Below are 22,671 nucleotides of genomic sequence, written 5' to 3'. Positions count from 1 at the left end.
AAATGCTCCTCAGACATCTGACAAAAACGGTCTTTTAGTAACTACATACAGTTCTGTTCATGTAGTCAGCTAACAGAACTATCACTTCTCTACAATTTCTTTTCCACTTGGTCTTTTGACGGGTGCCTTTTGCTTTAACGTTAGCTCCTTTCCCAATCTCATGATTAGTTAGCTTTCTTTCTCCATTTAGCCTGCAGACATTCATCTATGGCTTTGCAATGCCCACCCAGCGCAATCCATGATTTGTCAACATAAAGTCTTTACGTCACCACATTTACTTTTGACTATGTTAGGTGCGCTTGGTTTATAATACCAATAAATTTTTCTTCACATGTTTGGTATGAAGTCTGATGATATTGTTTTATCGTGGAATTTCCATGGGTTACCGCTAGTAGTAGTAGAACTGAACACCAAACAAAAAATTTGAAATATCGCCTCACAAAGTCACCATCATTCACATTACGGCCATGATACACAATATTATGTAGTTCTTACATTAAGTAAACTAACAGGTGACTTGTGTTCATACAACTTGAAGAGACTATGATAGTATAGAGCAGAACAGTGTTTATATCTGACTGAACAATTCATTGTGTGACAGGATGTTGGCAGCTGCAACAGTGTAAACGCAAGTCTGTGCTCACAACCAAAACACACACATTTAATTCAAGGAAGTACTGTTAGTGCTTTAACTAGTGTCATTATGACAGACCTGTGCTAAAATTTTGAGAAGAGGTCACTCAGACGCAACTAAATGTAGTTCTAAAAACAATACAGAACAAAAAGTAACCCTCAATGAGAGTCACGTGCTCAACACACTGCTATTAAGAGACGGCTCACCCCAAACACAAGATAAGGAAAGACACGAGCAATCCAAAGCAAATCAGGGGCAATAAAAAAAGAGAGACACTAAGAGACACACTGCACAGAGCAAAGGTAACTGATACACCATTTCCCTACAACTGTACAGACAGGCTGTCAAGCCAAACAGATCCCCCACCTGGCCAAAAAGAATGTAAAAGTACAAAATTAAGCTGCATATCATCACTACCTGATAACCCTTTACAGCGTATAGTAGGTCCACTATCTGTTTTGTATCTACACTGTATATTATCAATGGAAAGTTGGTTTATAATGACATCAGTTAAAATGCTTCACCATTAGTGTCAATGCTTCACTATTACTGTCAATTGTTTGTTTCTCTGTGGCTCCGCAGTGCACTGGCGTCGTGCCCGGAGTGTCCCCCGCCTCACGCCCTGAGACTGCCGGGATAGGCGCCGGCTCCCCCGCGACCTGCGTTTGCGGATTAAGTGGGTTAGAAGATGAATGAATGAATGAAAGACAACTTTCGATTATAGGTGAACTTTTTTTTCTTCACAACTCCATCCTGGTGGCTAAAGCTAGCTCATTTTAGCCGGCTAGCAAACACACATTGGTATGGCAATTAGATAGCTAACAGCATCCAGTTTGATAATAACATTTATTTTAAGCCAACACTGAGGTTTCTGCTGTCTAACTCTACCTGGGCTTGCGCTAGTTATTTGCCACTTTGCCATAGGCGAAGTAAATTCCAGATTGGCTACAAGGTTTTTAGACAGGGTAGCCACAGTGGCGTTCTTATTTCACGGAAAAAAGACTAAAACTTACAACAGTTTCACTCGCTAACGGCGCTCGCTATTTCCGCTAGCTAGCGAATCTAGCGCCGCTATTTCGTTTAGCGAGCAGCGCTAGCGCCGCCACTTCTGCTAGCACCGCTCGCTAGCGGAAATAGTGCCATTTCCGCATGCGACAGAATTTAGCCGAAGCATGCCGACGGAAATAGCCGAAGTGACCCGAATGCTCCCAATCATTAAAGATGCACTCGGGTCATGACCACCTCTCGTCCAATGAAAAACAAAAATATTGTTTTTTTACAAGCTGAACCCGCAAATTTGTGTACAACAAGGAGAGGACGATCGATCAAAAGAATCCAGTGTTTTATAGTAGAGTTTGTGTTAAAGTCCTCATTAATAAACAAATGGTGAATGCTGAGAGGGGGGAGGAGTGGTGACAGACCGATCAGAAGGTCAATGAAAGATATTACCAATACTTGTTTGTCGTCTTAGACTTTTGTTCCCTATGACCAGCAGGAATAACCAGCAGTGCATGTAAATATGTATTCATCTTGCTTGCTATTTTTCATGCCTTTTTAAATTGAAATGAAAAATCATGTTGTTGAATTAAAAAATAAATAAACTATGGCATACCAATGGTGTTGGTGCAGGTCAAAGTTAAAATGTCTTCTAGTCTAAGTAAAACTTACAAGTAAACATTGAGTAATATTTTGTGTGACTGTATCCTCACATAGTGAATGGAAGTTTTCAATTGTTGAATCTCATATTCATACCTGCATAAAGTAGGACAGAAATGAAGATAGTTCAGCTTGAACTGTTGACTTTAGTATATTTTTGTAGATAAACTGAACAGAAGATTTTGCCCTCAGAATGAAGGAAAACAACCGCATTTTCTCAAAAATTACCCGGGGGAGGCCCCCTGGACCCCCCCACGCGACGAGCGTTGGTCGTCCGCCCGTGCGCCCCTGTCTTGGACACAGAGTGTGGCTTTTTGCGGCTTACTCAATTATTTTACGCTGAGCCACAGTGGCTTAGTCACACTAGCTTCTAGTGCAAGCCCAGTCTACTAACGTTGCCTTTTATCAGATCATTTACCAAAATATGACACTAAGGCAGAGACAAGGGTCAGCACACATAAAGGCTTGACGAAAAAAACAGATTTATTGCAAAGAATGAAAACTTTTTTAGAACACTGCATTACTGTATGTCATCACTACATTTAGTATATCGAATAAGTATCACTGGAAGGTGATGAGGATGACTGATTATGAGGAACTGACCCACAATAATCCTTTAATTTAAAGATTAAATAAATATGAATCTGCAGTTTTGGCAGGTGAAAAAGATCAGAGAAACTGGCTTCAGGGAGAGATGAGAGCCAACATGATGGTCCTCCTGTAATCAATGATTCCCTGGTGAAATTCTTCTGAAAACAAATGAAAATGAAGTGCAGCAATGAACCATGTCATACATGGCACACTGTCTGCACTGCAATCTGATTTAATTCACTAGCCCAGTGGTACAACTGAAAAAACATGTTGGTTACTTGGTCCTTGTTTCTACTGCATGGAACAATTAAAACCTGACAATCCCTGACCAATGGCTCATTGTCAATAAAATTCTCTGCCACAAACTGCTATTGAAAATTAAATGCCTTCACACTGCTCCCTTGCATTAGAAATTAACTTGAAATTACAACTGCGTCAAATTCCAGTTTGACACTACGGAAATGCTCCATAGGAGACAATTAAAAGGAAGGTACTCCGTTGTCAAGGTAAATTAGGGGCAACGTGATACAAACACAATTTTTGTGGTTTCATTACTATCATGAATATGACCAATTTTGATAATTTATGTAAGTTAAATACATTCTCCTGGAATATCGTGGACATAATTTTGTAGAATATTTTGTTACAAATCAGGCTTTACAAGCATTCTCTATACATGTCAATCGAGCTCTCGGAGTACACATCTTTTTAATTTTACTTTAGATTGAAATACAACCTATTGTTTTGTCCGCAACGCATGCACAAGAAATGTCTGTCTTCAGCTCACATTTATTTCAGCAAGCACTCCAGGTATCTATAGTTCAGGAAGGCTTATTTCAAAATAAATTCACTTTAATCCAGTCCAAATAGGCCTAGCTTAACACAAAGTAGAGGAACTGCTTAACTCATTCAGTGCCAGCCTTTTTCAGAGCAGCAAATCTACAAACAGCCAGCAGTTTTAGAGCATTCTGACTTTCAAGACCCACAAAATATTGTTTTCTATGATTATGATAACACCAAAGGAAGAGTAAACTCTTCTTTCATCAGGAAAATAAAATTTCGTTTCCATCTTTTCTCCTGTCTTCTTCTATTACTCATCCAACAACAGGACTGCTGTCACCTACTGGGGATCAGTTTGTCACTACACCGCTGTCGAAGTATATTAAAAGGGAGCTCCAAGAAACCGTCCCCCAGCCCCCACTGAAAAATATACTTGACGTCAAAGACAATTGACGTCAGTGACACTGAATGAGTTAACTTCTCCTCGTAAATCTCATCTTCATCATCTTTGACTACAGCCCTGCTGTTTCACTTATGCCATACGTGGCTCTATAAAAAGAATATCAATATATACAGTACCATATACACTACCAGTCAAAAGGGTTGAACACCTTCTAATTTAATGTTAGTCTTCATTTTCCTGACTACATTGTAGAGTCTCACTGAAGGCATCATGTGGAATTACTTAATGAAAAACAAAATGAGAAATATCAACTATTTTTTACTCCTACAGGTAGCCACTGCTTGCTTTGATTACCGCTTTGCACACTCTTGGCACTCTCCTCGACGTCAGAGATGCCAGGTTAGCCGACACAGCACTCCATCACTCTTCTTCCTGATCAAAGCCCTTCCACAGCCTGGAGGTGTGTTTGGGTTCATTGTCTTGTTAAATAATGAATGATGGTACAACTTAAAGCACACAGGATGGGATGGCATGTAGCTGCAGGTGTTTTTGATGAAACCTGCCCACACACACACATGCACACATGCCATCACACCTCCTCCTCCATGCTCCATGGTGGGAACTCTGCATATACAGACCATCCGTTCATCTTCGGTTGCAACCAAATATCCAAAATTTGGAATCAGACCAAAGCACAGATTTGCACTAGACTAATTTTCCTTGTGTTTCTTGTCCCGAAGAAATCTTATCAGTGTATTGGTTTTCCTGAGTAGTGATTCCTTAGCAGTTCTTTGACCTAAAGGCCTGATTCTGGACAGTTGATGTAGAGATGTAAGTAGAACTCTGTGTGGCAATTATCTGGGTTCTAATCTGAGGTGCTTGTGGTTTCTGAGGCTGGTGACTTGGATGAAATTCTCGTCAGCAGCAAAGGTCTTTGGTTCCTAAGGTCGTCTTCATGTGAGCCAGTTTGATTGTACTGCTTTATAGTTTTTGAGACTTCACTTGGGGATACAAAGTTTTTTAATTTTCCAGATGGACAACAGTTGGGCTGTCAATTGTGTAACCAACCCTACTTCTGCACAACATAGTCACAACTCCACTAAGAGTACAAGAAAATCCACAAATAGACCTTAACATGGAACATTTGTGAAGTGGAAACCATTTCCAGTGACGACCTCATGAAGCTCAATGAGAGGTCAAAGGTTTGCAAAGCTGCCATCAAGCAAAAATTGGCTGCATTGAAGAATCTAAAATAGAAAACATTTAATGGTTTTCCTTTCTAATTTTGTTTGCTGCGTAATTCCATATATCTTCCTTCATAGTTTTGATGTCTCCAGTATGTCAGGAGTGTATGTAAATAAAAGACCTGTCTTTGTTTTGAGCTTCAACAACGCATTGAAGAAATACTTTTTATGCCTTAAAATAACAGAAGGTTAAACAGCGCTCCATTTTCCCTTTAGAACTGAACCTCCCTCGGGGGGGGGGGTGCAAACAATGCCTTTATTAGATACACAACGCCACATGCAAAAGCTATTGGGTTTTGCTGAAATTTGTGGGTGGGAAGACATGCAAATACTAACACACTTTTCAACTCTTGGTCGTGATGGCTGTGTTGCCATGGAGATTTGCTGCCTGCTGAATCCTACCCTTAAAGCCCCCTATCAGTTGTCCTCTTCTTAAATTGGTACAGTTTACTTACTACATAGGATCTGTTACATTTAAACATCCTAATATACACTCCAAGTGCTACTCATAAATTCCAAAGAACTCCCAAATGTGTGACTTGGCAATATTATTTAATCAAAAAGCTATATCCAGTTCTATATACAAAGAGTATACCTAGATGTTGCAGTAACCCCTGCAACCATCTACAGCGCACTATTCATATATACAGAATAGCTTGTATGTGTATGTGTGTGTGTGTGTGTGTGCGCGTATATACAGTATATTATACATACACACACACACACATACTGTAGTCATACAAACTTACCACACATGCAAGGGTAACCAACTGTGTGAGAGGCCTTGAATTTTGCGAAGTGGTGTAACATTAGGTTTCAGTTTGATGTGAATATATGGGCGCGCGTGTGTGTGTGTGTGTGTGTGTGTGTGTGTGTGTGTGTGTGTGTGTGTGTGTGTGTGTGTGTGTGTGTGTGTGTGTGAGTGAGTGTGTGAAATCAATTCAAAGCTTGTGTTTGTTCGGTTGCTGTCACAGCTGGGACAGACTGCATCACACTTTCTTGCATGCACTCGTTCAGCTCCTACTCAACCCCAAGTGAGGGATTGCGAGCCAGCAAAGTAAACAGAGGTCTGTGTAGCTTTCACAGGCTGGATGATTTGAAAAGCTGATAGATGCATGTGAAGACAGGCTGAAGAGTTACATGGAACGGTTTAATAGGGGATATGGGTCACCCACAAAAAAAGGTCCAACCGCAATAAAAAAGTAAACAACCTCAAAGACACCGTCTCTGAGAACATGGTTTGTGTATTAACCCACATAGCTCATCAGTATATCCAATGCTCAATTAGTACCAAGTTCCAATCCTGACTTCATTCACAGATTCACTGTTGTCATTATTTACATTTCATAGTCTGATACTTTATATTCTCTGTTGCTAAAAAGCAGAACCAATTGCCAAGGATGCTTATGCTATGATACAGAGCCCTACATCTTCTATCTACAAGCTTGCTGAAGTCTGCTCCATACAATAATAGACTATACACCAGGGTAATATTAACTGAAAATAGCATGTGTACTATATCGTTTTGGTTGACCTTCAGTCGGTCTATGATCTCTGGATGTTAAATGAGGGGTCAGCCAATGTTAAATATCTACATAGAAGGGAGCGTAACAGACTCACAGCACAGAAGACAGTGTTGACCATCATGCCCTTTAAAGACAATCACGTCCCTCTTCTTTTTGACTGCTGTCTAAATTTAGACGTGAATAAAATTCCTCAATGATAAATGCATTTGTGCTGAAAAAGTCAGATCCATGATCGGGGTTACAAATGACCCATTTTCATCTTACGTGGGAACCCTGTCATAAGGATTTTGAGAATGAATATGTAGTGACTTACACATTTGTTTTAAGGCTCAATCATAGTAAATCATAACACATTCACTGGAATGGAAAATGTCTGATGACTCAACCTGCATTTCAGTCAACTAGAAACTAATAGAAATGTTGACACAAAAAATGTTGAAAATGATGAGCAGTTATAAAACCTTAAATTTCCATCTTTATGGTATATGTTCTATTAAGTAATTGTGTGAGAAAGACTCCAAATATGGGGAAATATTAGACTGATTTAGTAATTCTGGATTGCCACTATGCAATTTGAGTCACAACAAAATTATGTCATTCTGCCTGGAATTCTGAATGTAAATCATTCATTCAGTGTGACTCAGCGAGATCAGAAAGTTTACTCTAGTGAATGGAACTAATCTTGTGGGATACAAGGGATAAAAAAGGCTTGGATTGAGACCTCTGATCAAATGAGTAACAGTTTTTTTTCATATTCAGTCAACTTTACTGTCAAATGTACCATACATGCACGACATACAGCACAGATGAAATTAGAGTCCTCTCAGACCCACAGGCAGTAAAAAACACACAAAAGAACCCCTCTAGTAGGAGAGAGAGGGGTCGCAAAAGCATTTTTAACTAACTTGAGAATCACGTTGTAGTCCTAGCCTTGGTAAGTATGCTTTGGAGACTAACCAACACAGCTACAACGGATGTTTTCAATGTTTACAGTAGTACTTTGACATACGAGCGACTTAATATACAAGTTTTTTGAGATACAAGCCGTCGCCCGGTCAAAAATTTTTGTTTGAGATATGAGTGGAAATCAGAGTTACGAGTCGTGTTTCGCGACACCACTGCTAGTTGGTGGATGGATACGACATCAGATGGGACCACATCTCACTCCTTCCCTCATGTTGTCTGTGGAGTAAAGACTTAGTTTGTTACTTTGCGTTTTTCATACTTATATATCGTTGTTTACATAACTTGTTGTTTGCAAGTCTATTCATTGATAAAACGTTATTTATTCATAATTTAGAAGGGTTTGGGGCTTTTGTACAAGGCCTGAAGGGATTAAAATTGTGTTAGTTACTTTAAATGGTGAAAACTCCTTTGCAATACGAGCAGCTTGATTTACAAGCTCGGTCACGGAATGAAATAAACTCGTATCTCAAGGTACTGCTGTACTAAAAAGCATCTCCTCAAAATGCGTTTTTGATCTAAGACCATGACCTACATGTGTGCTTCTGCAAGACTGCACTTCTCACACTTCTACAAACTGAGTAAGTGAAGGACAATTTACCCAATACTCAAGACTTAACCTTTTTAAAACATCAAACCTTGATTACAGGGGGAGTTCTTAACAATTAAAGACACAAAGACAATCAGAAGACATCAGATGGCAAGAACACAAAGACCAGGGTTGAGGTAATGAGAGAGAAGTCCACACACCTCGCTTGAATGACGTCAAGACTTTCATATTGCAGGTCTACTGGTTAGCTGCCGCACCTACCAACCACTCAGCTCAACAGGAAAGGCCTGTTTTACCCTTCTAAGCTCATACCATCAAACAAAAACAGCACTGAACTCTGTATTATGTGTCCAGTAGAACGGAAGGTGTAGATAACAAAGAACAATCCAAACAATTCCAATTAACAAGGAACTACACACACATGCTTGAGCGGAGAAAACGAGGGACTGCTGCGCGTGTGTGTGTGTGTGTGTGTGTGTGTGTGTGTGTGTGTGTGTGTGTGTGTGTGTGTGTGTGTGTGTGTAAGCTGGCAAACCCGTGCAGTGTTGCTAGGGCCCTGGCTAGTTTTGTCCTTCTGTTCTTCTGCCTAGTGACTGGTTTGGTAAGGAGAGAAGCATAATTTATGGTTTCCTGGGTGTAACAGCAAAGTATATGCGTGACTGATGACTCATTCAGGGGGGGCATGAATGAAGACAGGCATAAAGGTGAACACTAAAATATAAAAACCTACGTTAAGCAATAGACCTGTGTCAATACACTCACAAATTCAGTGTCCCATTCCCCTCAGTATTGAATTTCCAGCTCAACGGCTTGCTGGGAGATTCTCTGTGAGGTGATCACACTCGAAAGGTGTCGGGTGAAAGACATCCAACTGTGCTGGATTGACAGTCAGATTTCTCATACAGCATTTGCCTTGTCTATCTTGCTACTAGTAGTTCCAATGTGAAAATGTCACTGTTGTGAAGGTTGCAATGGTAATAGAAGTTCAAGTGCAATACAATAACAAGAACCAATACAGTCAGAGACTGCAACATCCCACGACATCCCTGAATTTAAAATTTTACCCTGACCTACTTGTATAAGTCAAAGATGAAAGCTAGTGCTCTGACCTACTGTCATTGATCAAAGCACAAGATATGATCTATGGTCTTACTCACACTGGCCTTCTCCCTCGTCTTTCTATCTTTTTCGGTTCCTGAGAGTACAAAAGTTGAAATTTGACCTTGACCTAGTTTTCTCAAGGTCAAGGTCATCATCTCATTTTCGTCCCCTTTGCCACCCAAGTAATGTTCTTTTTGTTTCGTCTTTCTATCTGCAACGGTTGATATTTGTTTTGATAAATCATCGAGATTGATTATATACATATACAGAACACTGCTTTTGATATTGAACTATTGTCCTAAAGGATTTCCACAGCTCCCATTCTCACTGCTCAATCAAGAAGTATGCAAGCAGGAGAGTTCGCAGTTTAAGGGTCATTCACAGTTAAAAATAAAAGACTGTACAAACAAGCCCGACTGCAGTGGAGGACTTAAACAGATTTCTTATAATTCTTTAAATTTTCGTAGGGCTCTTTCCTCACATTTGGTAGAGCACTGATGCTGGTGGAACTATCTGTACACACCAGGTTGGTGACGATGCCTTTGACAACATGCTATGGTTCATCTTGTGATTCCTTTCCTTGTTTCTTGTTTTGTAGTGCAAATCCCAGTTAGTTTTACTCCACAGGACATGAGGAAATGTCTCACATATACAAAATTACTGGTCCGAACCCATCACACCTTCATGTGGGGAGCATCCACATCATGGGCAACTATAAAATACAATAAAATGGATGAAGTAACAATTGCTGAGGCAGAACAGTATTTCTGGCTGCATTAGTCTCGTAGGAAGACAAAAGAGAAAATTGTTTAAGCAAGTTCAACGATGAAGAGATCATGTAAAGGCTGGAAATCTACAACAAAACGTAACAAGGCAGTCAGAGACTACAACATCCCGCGACGACTTACACTGACCTACTTTAAGGGTAGGTCAGGGACAAAGCTTCAGGGTAGGTCAAAGTTACGCACTAGCTTTGACCATAGATGCATAACTAGATCAAAGCACTAGCTTTGATCTATGCTCACACTGGCCTTCTCCCTCATCTTTCTACCTTATTCGGTTCCTGAGTGTTCAAAAGTTGAAATTTGGCCTTTACCTAGTTTTCTCAAGGTCAAGGTCATCATCTCATTTGCAGCCCTTTGCCGACCAAGTAATGTGCTTTTTGTTTCATCTATCTGCAAAGTTTGCAAAGATATTTGGTGGACTAATGAACTAACGGACGAACAGACGGACGAACACATGAACACTGACAATTAAAATACATCACCGCTTTGAAGCAGGATGTAATAAAGAAAATTGATTAATTCATTGAAAGAATTTAAACCTAAATTTTTCAAAGACAAAACACCAAATATACTATGTATTCTGATTTATCACTCGGCCTACAACAAACTGATGTCGTCTTAAAACAAGTTCCTCAAACTAACAGCCAGTACCAAACTTTGTGTAATATAGAAGCATGTCAAAGGAAAGCCAGTCAGTGGACCTCCCACAGGAACTAAGACATCACAGATCGGTTACGTATATACACTTGACAGCTGTCCTGAAACGTGTGGCCAGAAACTGGACAGTCGTCTGGACAAGAGGATTAAGAAGTTGTAAATTAGTTCGTGTGTGTACAAGACCTCTGACTTTGGCTACAAACAATGCAAACATGGTGGAGAAACATATCTATTTATATCAGCCTTGCCCCCACATGATAAATGAATGTGAGTGATCAGCAGAGGGATTTTGTTCAATGGATTACAGACTTGTTTTGTCTTGTTTGACAAATATTAACCAAATAACTGATTAATAAACACAAAGAATTCCATGGATTGTGGTGATTGCATAGATGAGAGCTACACATCTAAGCATCCACCTTTGGAACATCTATAAAATGTATTGCAAAAACACAGAATCGCCAGCTTATGTCATGCCTGGAGAAAGTTGGCTATATATTAAACTCATACTTTCAAATTTTCTAGGATACTTTTATATATTTTGTCATTTAGAAAATATGAATACAAAGTTAGATGCAATAAAGCAAACTTTAAAAATAGTGTATATTAAGTAATAGGACTTTCTGATGTTACATGCCAATATATGTTTTCCCACATTATACATTCCTATTTCACTTTTTTGCTCATTTGCCTGCTAACCTGAGCCACATCATAGTTTGTGTATAAAAAGCGACACAGCTAATTCTTCAAATCATACAAGCTTACTGTGAACAAGCACAAAATGTACACATTTTCAATTACGCTGCAGATTAAAAGCATGTCTTAACTTACCAAAGACCACACTGACAAACCAGATCAATACAGTATATAGAATTAAGTCAAAAGAAACATGATGTTTCATGTCCAATCCCATGAGACTATAACACCAAATGTCTTCTATACAAGGCCTCACAAACACATCGCTTCTGTGAGTGAATCTGTCCATGACACTTAACTTCATTCCCCCACCTCTAAATCTTTACTTGGTACAATAAGATGAGTAGGAGTGCTTTCCAATCAACAAAAGTAACCACGGTAAAACAACAGAGGTAACAGCTGCAAGGCTGTTACCTGTGCAGGCTACAAGGCCTGCACTGGTAGAGATAATCACTGAAATATTGCAAATTGGTTTTATGTGATCGTGATCACGATGCTGGTTCACTTGTTTCACAGACATATGTCTGACCCAAACTTAACCCACTCCAAACAAGACTAATTCCAAATAGCTAATTAATTGGTATAAAACCATTATACCAAACAACCAAACAAATCTCCCGGAGAGCTTATCACAGAAGATCTTCGAGCTCGAAATGCGCCTAGGTTTACTCTAAGGAAATTCCCTTCATTTCTCCATTTATCACATCCTGCTTCAAGGCAGCGATGTACTGTAATAGTCAGTATTCGTGTGTTCGTCTGTTTGTCCATCAGTCCACCATATATCTTCAAAACCGTTGCAGATAGAAAGATGAAACAAAAAGCACATTACTCCGGTGGCAAAAGGGATGAAAAATGAGATGATGACATTGACCTTCATAAAACTAGGTGAAAGTCAAATTTCAACTTTTGCTAGTGCTTTGATCAATTACAGTAGGTAAGAGCACTAGCTTTGAACTTTGACCTATGCAAGTAGATCGGGGTAAAATTTTCAATTTAGGGGTGTCAAGGGCTGGTGCAGTCTGTAACTGCCTTGTTATTGTTATACTTGATCTAGTAGTGCCCTAATAATAGAGCAGTGATTTTTGGCTATAAGCTTATTAATTTATTAATTCCCACAGGCAAGTTTTTGCTTCCAAAAGTTAAAATGAATATAAAAAGCAAACTAGGTCAGGGTCATTTAATAAAAGACCCATGATCCAACTGCATGTGGAGAAGGCACGCAGATGACCATAGATGAAAGCTAGTGCATATGTAGATCAAAGTATTCGTTTTGATCTAGGTCTTACACTGGCCTTTTCCCTCGTCTTTCTATCCTATCCAGTTCCTGAGTGTACAAAAGTTGAAATTTGAGTGACTTTTTTCTCAAGGTCATCATCTCACTTTCATCTTTGCCGTCCGAGTAATGTGCTTTTTGTTTCATCTTTTTCAATCTGCAACGGTTACAAAGATATTTGGTGGATGAACAAACCCTGACAATCACAATACTTCACCGCTTTGAAGCGGGATGTACAAAACAAAAAACTTAAATGATAATAAAAAACCCCACAAAGTATGGAGAGAACCAATATTTGTGTGTCCACAAGTCAGTTATATAACCAAGGGTATTGTTTATGACCTCTGTTACAGGTAAGGTCATTGCAGAGTAAGGATTTTCATGTGTTTCTCTGTGCATTACATCTTTGCCTTCACTATCCTACCAAGACATATGCCAGTCTGTCAGTCTGCTTTCCTGTTAATGGAAGCACTGATCCATTGAAACAAGCCATCACTTACTCTGACACATACACTGAGGTCAGGGTATCAACAGAAAACTTGTGTCAGTCTTATTTGGATGAGTAATGAAAAACTTTAAAAAAAAAAATCTTTTAACCTTTAAGTCTACAGAACCAACAGGTTTCACAGACCCGTTGTGAGATCAAACCTGCAATTCAGTTGGCTGCGCAGCTGCAGTGTGTACACACACACACACACACACACACACACACACACACACACACACCTGGGTTGGGCTTCCAGTGTTTCAGGTAGAAGACACTTTGACAGAGGGTGCAGCTAAGAGGACGGAGTTGAAATAACGACCAAAGTAAGTAACCGACTGCAATAACAATCCTCATGTCAGCCACATTCATATAGACAACCAAGTAGCACAAATCTAAAAATTGCCAAGCATGACGCCATCACTTGGTTAGCGTGTACTCACAGCACTCTTTCCTATCCAAAACTGATGATTATTCATCACGATGCTTGCCAGCACCTGCCAAACTAATAAAAAGTCATTGTCTATGAGAGACAATAATGGCTTTTACCTCAGTGTAATGTCAACATTGAGATATATACAGTAGGTTTCAGAGCAAATACTTTGTTCCAAACTTTCAATGCTGTTTTGCAGCAAAGACAACATATTTTATTGGTACTTTCAATGCTTTACTAATTTGCTTTCTCCCACAATGAATGAAAAACACCATCTCTTTGAATCTGCAGCTCTCCAAAAAAGCCGTTGCAATTTGACACATGTTAATGGTATTTATAGTGTGTTTAAGAGGCCACTGGCCTGTGGGTAAGGGTCAGTCATTTTAGGTCAAAAGAGGATGTGAATTGTTTGTCAGTGCCATCAATCACAACCTTTCAGAGTTGAACACCCAGAAATATATTGTAGATAATTAAAAACTTAACATCTGTACTTTAAATGTTCTGGAAACCTTTTTTGTGAAATGTAGTTATCAATCAATGAATGGTATATCTAATCTCTTACAAGTTTGGCATTTGGCTGATTATAAGACCTACATTGAACTGAATTACCTTACAAACGCCAACCTTCTTAAAGCCACTATTTTGGTGCTTTACACATCAGTAGCCAAGAGTACAAACAGGTAGCCCGCCTATGTTAGTTTCTATGCTACTAAATAGATTTCACCTAGAATTGAATGACAAGGTTGTTAGTATTAAAGCAGGTCAAAGTAATGTCCAAGTAGGACATGTCCCAACATAATCAAAGGACAATCCTAATTGTGTTCTGCTTTGCAGAGTGGGAAATCCAAAGGGCGTGCGTGGGCAAGATGGTGAATCACTGCTGTGTGGCAAAGAATACACAAATAAAAAGTAAGCAGACATCCTGAAACTATCAGGCCGACGAAGGGCCTCGTTATACAACAAATAAACCTGCTAATTACAGTACAGGCATAATTTTGGCGACTGGTCTTACCTGCCCGGTCGAATTTTCAATGACTTGCACCAATGGGATCCTTGTTGACATTTTTGAAAGACTTGGAAGTTGTCAAGCAGGGAAAAGAACTGTGAAACAATTACGATCCTTCAGTGTCTATTGTGCATTTAAGATGTGATCAGTTGACAGCAGAGGGAAAGTTCTAATACATGTCCAGTGCTAGCCAGCTAGCAGCACGTCAGATAGCCCGTAAATCAACAAGTTGAATCCCACATCAGCGACTAGCCGAGTTAGCTGGCTAGCTCGAAACTAGCTAGCAGCAAACTGTACGTCCCATGTTTGTCAGCAAGCACAAAATAATGAAAGACGGTGTCTTCTTTCGTTTCGACTTGGATGTAAAAATGTTCAGTCCCCAAGTATCATCAATGACGGTCGATGATGATCAGCGATGATCTCTGCCTGAAGCCGTGACGTTTTGACGAGCTAGCGACTTGAGCTAGCTTAAAGAAAAGTTGGGTTATGGTTGTATTGAACAAGACAAAGTTCAATTAGGCTGCTAGCATGCTAACGTGTAAGGTTGCTAAATCACGTCTGAAGAAGCCCCAACTTGCGACGAAATGTGACACAAATTGTTATCCAGCCACGTTTTTTGAACAGCGTCGACGCCTGTTTTTCCTTTCTATTGGCAGAGATATTTCCTTCTAGGTTTTAAAGCAAGTCTGGGGTCCAAGTGACAAACTTTCAGGCCAAAGTTATTCCCGGTGAGGTCTCGACCTTCCAAACTCAAAAATAAAAACAATTCAATTTTTTTCCAGTGGCATATCCAGGGCAGGGTATCCGACAAATAAAAGGAACCAAGTGTGTATTGATCACATGGCCGATGAGAAACATTAATTAATTTTGTAGCGTTAGCTAGCTGGATGGCCAATATTAGCCCATGTAGCTAGCTAATTCAGCGTTTCTTTCGAAGCACAGCTAGCTAGTTAGCTTATGCCCTGTGGCCGCAGTGACGGCGACTGCCAAACAGCAACCCACAAAACTCAAAATCCACGGAAATCACCGGCTGTCTTCCTTGTGTTGCGTGATTGGAATAAGGTCGTCCACCAGTGCTGCACTGCAGTGTTGCTCTATACCAGTTCTTCCTGTCGGTAAACCGACTGCTATTATCCCCGTGGCCAGCCGACGGCTAGAAGAATCTTCAAGTTGTAATTTCCATTATCGGTGAACCGAAGTTTTCCTGATAGGAGGTGCGTGACACGAGTTGCGGAGGGAGCGAGGTGAGGAGCTGCGCCCGAATGCAGTCTATGCGCACGATCCTGCCCTGATACCGGAACAGGCTCACGGCAACATGGCTGCTTGCACCACCACTGAAAGAGGAGGACCGAGGAGGACGGGCTTCGGCTCGACTCGGGTATTTCCGAGCTCTCGCTCGTGCCCGTCGGTCTTCTAAGTTGGAAAATGCGAGTTTTTGTTTTCTTTTATTTCTACTGCATGGGAAGTTTTAAAAAAAACCCTCAAAGGAATATTTAATTTAAGACATTTTTACATTCCGTATTAAAGTGGTAATGCAAACAACAACACAAACAATCAAGTTTTATTTATAAAGCACTTAATCATGGCAACAGACATTTCAAAGCGCTTTAACAGACAGAAAAACCAAACAGAACAACCCAGAGCACGCATAAGCGCCAGTGGCGGGGAAACATTTCCTCATTGAGGAAGAAACTCTGGGCAGGACACAGACTCTTCTGGGCGGCCATCCGTCTTGACCGTTTGGGTGGACAAGAAATACAATGAGGATAAGGACAGAGTAAGAGAAAGAGAGAGAAACAGAGAGGGAGAGAGAATGCCATATATGCCAGATAGAGTCAGTGTCTTTATGGTTATGGTTAGGCGATGTGATGCAGGCGCTGAAATGGGGACGGGGAAGTCAGGTTTTTTTCACCGACTCATGGGTTGCTGCAAAGAAAATAAATACAAATATAATGAGAACAGTAAAATAAGAATGAAGATCCACAATTGCCATAGGCACAGTATTAGAAATTATGGATGCTCTGTGCACCTCTTAAAAAACGGAAAACACCATTCAGACATTTACCTGCACAAGGTTCAGAAGCCTGAATCTTTGTTGGTATTGGTGCATATTAGTACCCAAGTCACAGATAGCTGAGCTCACACAGCCACCATCCAGAATGATTTAGACCAACATATGCTGCCATCCAGGTGACGTCTTTTTCAGGGATGTCCTTGTTTTTTTCCAGCAAAGCACTGAAGCCATATCCTGCTGTTTTTGCAGCTCCAAAGACAAGAGAGTGATGACAACATGTATGTGTGCATAAAATTGCCTTTGTGGGTGATGTGTAAGATGAGGATTACTACAGGAATCAACAGGAAGTCAGTAAAGTAATAAACAAGCTGGAGTACTAAACAGTTCTAGTATAAAGCAACTCAAACCTGTTTAAGATTAGTTCAAGTGACAAACACGTGCATGCACACCTTCAGTCCTTTGTGTCTCCCCAGAAACTCCAGTTCTGCAGGTGAAGCTTATGTAGCACCTATGAAGCTGTCAAATTCAACAATGGAGCCTTGATTCCTTTCACCCTGTCACACACAGGGTTTTTTCCTACTGCAGAAAATCCAGCAATTTAAAAACTTATTTTTTTTTACTCAGTCTTAGAGCCCTCGTGCTACATCACAAGTGGAGAAGAGCTGAATCCCTCAGCAGTAATTTGTGCATAACTTGCTGTTTTAACAATGAAATGACGACAAACTTTGCTATTATAGGCTTCAATTATTTTGACATTTAATTTGAATTTAAAGCATATAAAATGCACCCACAAGCTGACGTGGTGTCTTCGACAGTTTATATTCAATCCTTATCCTTTATTATAACAGCTTTTTCCCCTAAAATGTTCTAAGAGGCTATCCTAAAATTAAACTACACTCTGACTGGTTATATTATTGATCTGATCGTCATAGCAATTTAAAAAAAAAAAGTGTCACTTCAAAATATGTACCTATATCTGTGCAAGGTACATATATTTCCATGTTACTTAGCAACAGCCATGGAATGATGAAAATGTTATGAGTGCCAATGTCTGAACTCTGCCCATCAGGGATTCTGCATAATGTCAGATACACACAGTGTGTGGATGTTAAAGAGAAAATCTAAAAGAAATCAGGAAACTGAATGGTGTGAAAGGATTTTTAAAATGGACTGGGAGAGCATCCAACTGGCAGCATTTCCTAATGAATCATGGTAAAAAATATCACATCCCTAATGATGAACAGAGTGTACCAAGGTGTTTATCCACTGTGAGAGACAAACAGCTCCATCTCCAGCAAGAGAAGGTGCTTTCATATCGTACAGAATCACCTTTCTGTATCACTTGGCCTTCCTTATTCCTGATCTGATTCAAATGATTCAGCAGAAATTTCTTCTTTTGTTTTGCAGCTTTTTGGGGTGTGTCCCGTTCTGTGGTGGAACCTAAAGAACACCCCAGTCTGTCTCGTTAATGAATAGTCAGAATCTTTTAGAACTCTACATGAACCCTTAAAGACGAAGTCTAGGTTGTTGATGAGGAAACTGCTGATGTGCTGCCATCTGCTGGATGTTTTTGTGCACTACAATCTATCCACTGTATGTATGTATGTATGTATGTATGTATGTATGTATGTATGTATGTATGTATGTATGTATGTATGTATGTATGTATGTATGTATGTATGTATGTATGTATGCATGTATTTATGTGTGTATGTATTATATTATGTATGTATGTATGTATGTATTATGTATGTATGTATGCATGCATCTATCTATCTATCTATCTATCTATCTGTCTGTCTGTCTGTCTGTCTGTCTGTCTGTCTGTCTGTCTGTCTGTCTGTCTGTCTGTCTGTCTGTCTGTCTGTCTGTCTGTCTGTCTGTCTGTCTGTCTATCTATCTATCTATCTATTTTTTTACACTGAGTAGGAGGCTGAAGATCAGACTGCTAATTGCAGCTGAATTGTGGGTATTTTATGCCTTATTGGATGAATATTAAAAGGCAAAACCATCTGTCTAATCCTATTTTAGGGTACCAAACGTATCTGGCTAGGTTCAGGCTGTAATTACAACAGTTATTACATCCTGCTTCAAAGCGGTGATGTTTTGTAATTGTCAGTGTTCGTGTGTTCATTCGAGTGTCCATCCATTCGTTTGTCCACCAAATATCTTCGCAACCGTTGCAGACAGAAAGATGAAACAAAAAGCATATTACTCATGCAGCAAAAGGGATGAAATGAGATGATGACCTTGACCTTAAGAAAACTAGTTGAAGGTCAAATTTTAACTTTTGTACACTCAGGAACCGGATACGATAGAAAGACAAGGGAGAAGGCCAGTGTGAGTAAGACCATAGATCAAAGCTAGTGCTTTGATCTACCTATGCACTAGCTTTGATTTATGGTCAAAGCTAGTCATAGCTTTGACCTACATGAAAGGTCAAAGCTATGCACTTGTCAGGTACGACTTTCAGGGTACCATGACCTAACCTTTGCGGGATGTTGCAGTCTGACTGCCTTGGTTCTTGTTACGTCCTGCTTCAAAGCGGTGATACATTGCGATTGTCAGTGTTCGTGTGTTCATCCATTCGCTTGTTTGTTTGTTTGTTTATTCGTTTGTCCACCAAATATCTTCACAACCGTTACAGACAGAAAGAAAGCAAAAAGCACATTACTCAGGCGGCAAAGGGGATGAAAGTGAGATGATGACATTGACATTGAGAAAAGTAGGCCACGGTCAAATTTCAACTTTTGTACACTCAGGAACCGGATAAGATATAAAGACGAGGGAGAAGACCAGTGTGAGTAAGACTATAGATCAGAGCTAGTGCATAGGTAGATCAAAGCACTAGCTAGATCAGAGCACAAACTTTGATCTAGGGTCAGGTACTAGTCTATGCACTAGTAGTACCTGATTAGTCTATGCACTAGTCAGGTACTATTTCAGGGTAAGTCCCGCGACGTTGCAGTCTCTGACTGCCTTGTTTTCTACATGTAATTTTCTTTGTAGTGAAGGCGTCTTCTACAAACAAGCTCACACTCGCTTTTTTTTGTTTGTTTCCATTGAATTCATCTCAAGTGTAAGAGTCAGTCCTACCTTTAGTTACTTTATGGATTACTGTTACTTTATCTTATAGTTACTATTACTTTAATGTAGCTGCAAAAGGACACAATGTAGCTGCAAGAGGACACAAGCCAGTGTCTTATTGTGCCGGTCCCAAGCCCGGATAAATACAGAGGGTTGCGTCAGGAAGGGCATCCGGCGTAAAACTTTTGCCAAATCAAAGATGCGAATCAAACCTATGACTTCCATACCGGATCGGTCGAGGCCCGGGTTAACAACGACCGCCATCGGCGCTGTTGACCTACAGGGCGCCGGTGGAAATTGGATAACTGTTGGTCGAAGAAGGAGAGGAGGAAAGTGCGTTCACTCGAAGAAAGACAAGAGGAGCACCAACAGCGTAGGACTAAGAGTAGGGACGTTGAATGTTGGAACTATGACAGGAAAAGGTAGAGAGTTGGTTGACATAATGCAGAGGAGGAAGGTAGACATACTATGTGTGCAGGAGACCAGGTGGAAAGGTAGCAAGGCTAGAAGTTTAGGAGTAGGGTTCAAGTTGTTCTATCATGGTGTAGATGGGAAGAGAAATGGAGTAGGAGTTATCTCGAAGGAGGACTTTGTGAGGAATGTCCTGGAAGTAAAAAGAGTGTCGGAAAGAGTGATGAGTCTGAAGCTAGAAATAGAAGGTGTGATGTTCAATGTTGTTAGTGGGTATGCTCCACAGGTAGGATGTGAGCTGGAGGAGAAGGAGAAATTCTGGTCGGACTTTGATGAAGTGATGCAGAGCATGCCTAAAAGTGAGACAGTTGTCATTGGAGCAGACTTCAATGGACATGTCGGTGCAGGAAACAGAGGTGATGAGGAGGTGATGGGCAGGTTTGGTATCCAGGAGAGGAACGCAGAAGGAAAGATGGTAGTTGACTTTGCAAAAAGGATGGAAATGGCTGTAGTGAATACTTACTTCCAGAAGAGGCAGGAACATAGAGTGACCTATAAGAGTGGTGGTAGGAGCACACAGGTAGACTACATCTTGTGTAGACGGTGTAACCTGAAGGAGATCGGTGACTGCAAAGTAGTGGTAGGCAAGAGTGCAGCCAAACAGCATAGGATGGTGGTGTGTAGGATGACTCTGGTGGGGGGGAAGATGAAGAGGGCAAAGGTAGAGCAGAAGACGAAATGGTGGAAGCTAAAAAAGGAAGAGTGTTGCATGACTTTTAGGAAGGAGTTGAGACAGGCTCTGGGTGGAAAGGAGGTGCTCCCAGATAACTGGAAAACTACATCTAATGTGATCAGGGAGACAGGTAAGAGAGTACTTGGTGTGTCATCTGGAAGAAAGTAGATAAGGAGACTTGGTGGTGGAATGAGGAGGTACAGGAGTGTATACAGAGAAAGAGGTTAGCTAAGAGGAAGTGGGACACTGAGAGGACTGAGGAGAGTAGACAGGAGTACAGGGAGATGCAGCGTAAGGTGAAGGTAGAGGTAGCAATGGCCAAACAAGAAGCTTATGATGACTTGTATGCTAGGTTGGACAGTAAGGAGGGAGAGACTGATCTATACAGGTTGGCAAGACAGAGAGACAGAGATGGGAAGGACATGCAGCAGGTTAGGGTGATTAAGGATAGAGATGGAAGTCTATTGACAGGTGCCAGTAGTGTGATGGGAAGATGGAAAGAGTGCTTTGAAGAGTTGATGAACGTGGAAAATGAGAGAGAACAAAGACTAGAAGAGGTGACTGTTGTGGACCAGGAAGTAGCAAAGATTAGTCAGGATGAAGTGAGGAGGGCACTGAAGAGGATGAAGAGTGGAAAGGCCGTCGGTCCTGATGATATACCTTTAGAGGTTTGGAAGTGTCTAGGAGAGGTGGCAGTAGAGTTTCTGACTGGGTTGTTCAACATGATCTTAGATAGTGAGAAGATGCCTGAGGAATGGAGGAGAAGTGTGCTCGTGCCCATTTTTGAGAACAAGGGAGATGTGCAGAGTTGTGGCAACTACAGAGGAATAAAGCTGATGAGCCATACAATGAAGTTATGGGAGAGAGTAGTGGAAGCTAGACTAAGGGCAGAAGTGAACATTTGTGAGCAGCAGTATGGTTTCATGCCAAAAAAGAGTACTACAGATGCAGTATTTGCTTTGAGGATGTTGATAGAGAAGTACAGAGAAGGCCAGAGGTAGCTGCATTGTGTTTTTGTAGATCTGGAGAAAGCTTATGACAGGGTGCCCAGAGAGGAATTGTCGTATTGTATGAGGAAGTCTGGAGTGGCAGAGAAGTATGTTGGAGCAGTGCAGGACATGTATGAGGACTGTAAGACAGTGGTGAGGTGTGCTGTAGGTGTGACAGAGGAGTTCAAGGTGCAGGTGGGACTGCACCAGGGATCAGCTCTGAGCCCCTTCTTGTTCGCTATGGTGATGGACAGGCTGACAGACGAGGTTAGACAGGAATCTCAATGGACTATGATGTTTGCAGATGACATTGTGATCTGTAGTGAGAGCAGGGAACGGGTGGAGGAGAAGCTAGAGAGGTGGAGGTTTGTCCTGGAAAGGAGAGGAATGAAGGTTAGCCACAGTCAGACAGAGTACATGTGTGTGAATTAGAGGGACCCAAGTGGAAGAGTGAGGTTACAGGGAGAAGAGATTAAGAAGGTGGAGGATTTTAAGTACTTAGGGTCAACAGTCCAGAGCAATGAAGAGTCTGGAAAAGAGTTGAAGTAGCGTGTACAGGCAGGATGGAACGGCTGGAGAAAAGTGTCAGGTGTGATGTGTGATAGAAGAGTTTCAGCTAAAATTAAAGGAAAGGTGTACAAAACTGGTGAGACCA

At 40.7% G+C, this 22,671-nt stretch overlaps 1 protein-coding gene across 8 annotated transcripts in view; it reads right to left on the bottom strand.

Annotated features, from left to right (window-relative positions):
- The window catches only part of mark2b (MAP/microtubule affinity-regulating kinase 2b), a 60,131-nt gene extending 44,030 nt beyond the window's left edge, over positions 1 to 16,101 (bottom strand). For 6 of the 8 annotated variants that reach the window (XM_068308333.1, XM_068308334.1, XM_068308338.1 and 3 more), the window contains exon 1: positions 14,789 to 16,100. In XM_068308333.1, coding sequence (XP_068164434.1) covers positions 14,789 to 14,839 — 51 coding nt within the window. In that variant the 5' untranslated portion in view covers positions 14,840 to 16,100. Of the gene's footprint in view, positions 1 to 14,788 lie in introns of all 8 variants that reach the window. The other 2 variants (XM_068308340.1, XM_068308339.1) reach the window with 2 other exon arrangements.
- Between the last annotated feature and the right edge of the window lie 6,570 nt (positions 16,102 to 22,671).

This window comes from Antennarius striatus, chromosome 23, assembly GCF_040054535.1.
Source record: "Antennarius striatus isolate MH-2024 chromosome 23, ASM4005453v1, whole genome shotgun sequence".
NCBI classification, from domain to species: Eukaryota; Metazoa; Chordata; class Actinopteri; order Lophiiformes; family Antennariidae; genus Antennarius; species Antennarius striatus.
Note: the sequence above shows the minus strand (reverse complement) of the source record. Positions and strands in the feature narration are given on the sequence as shown.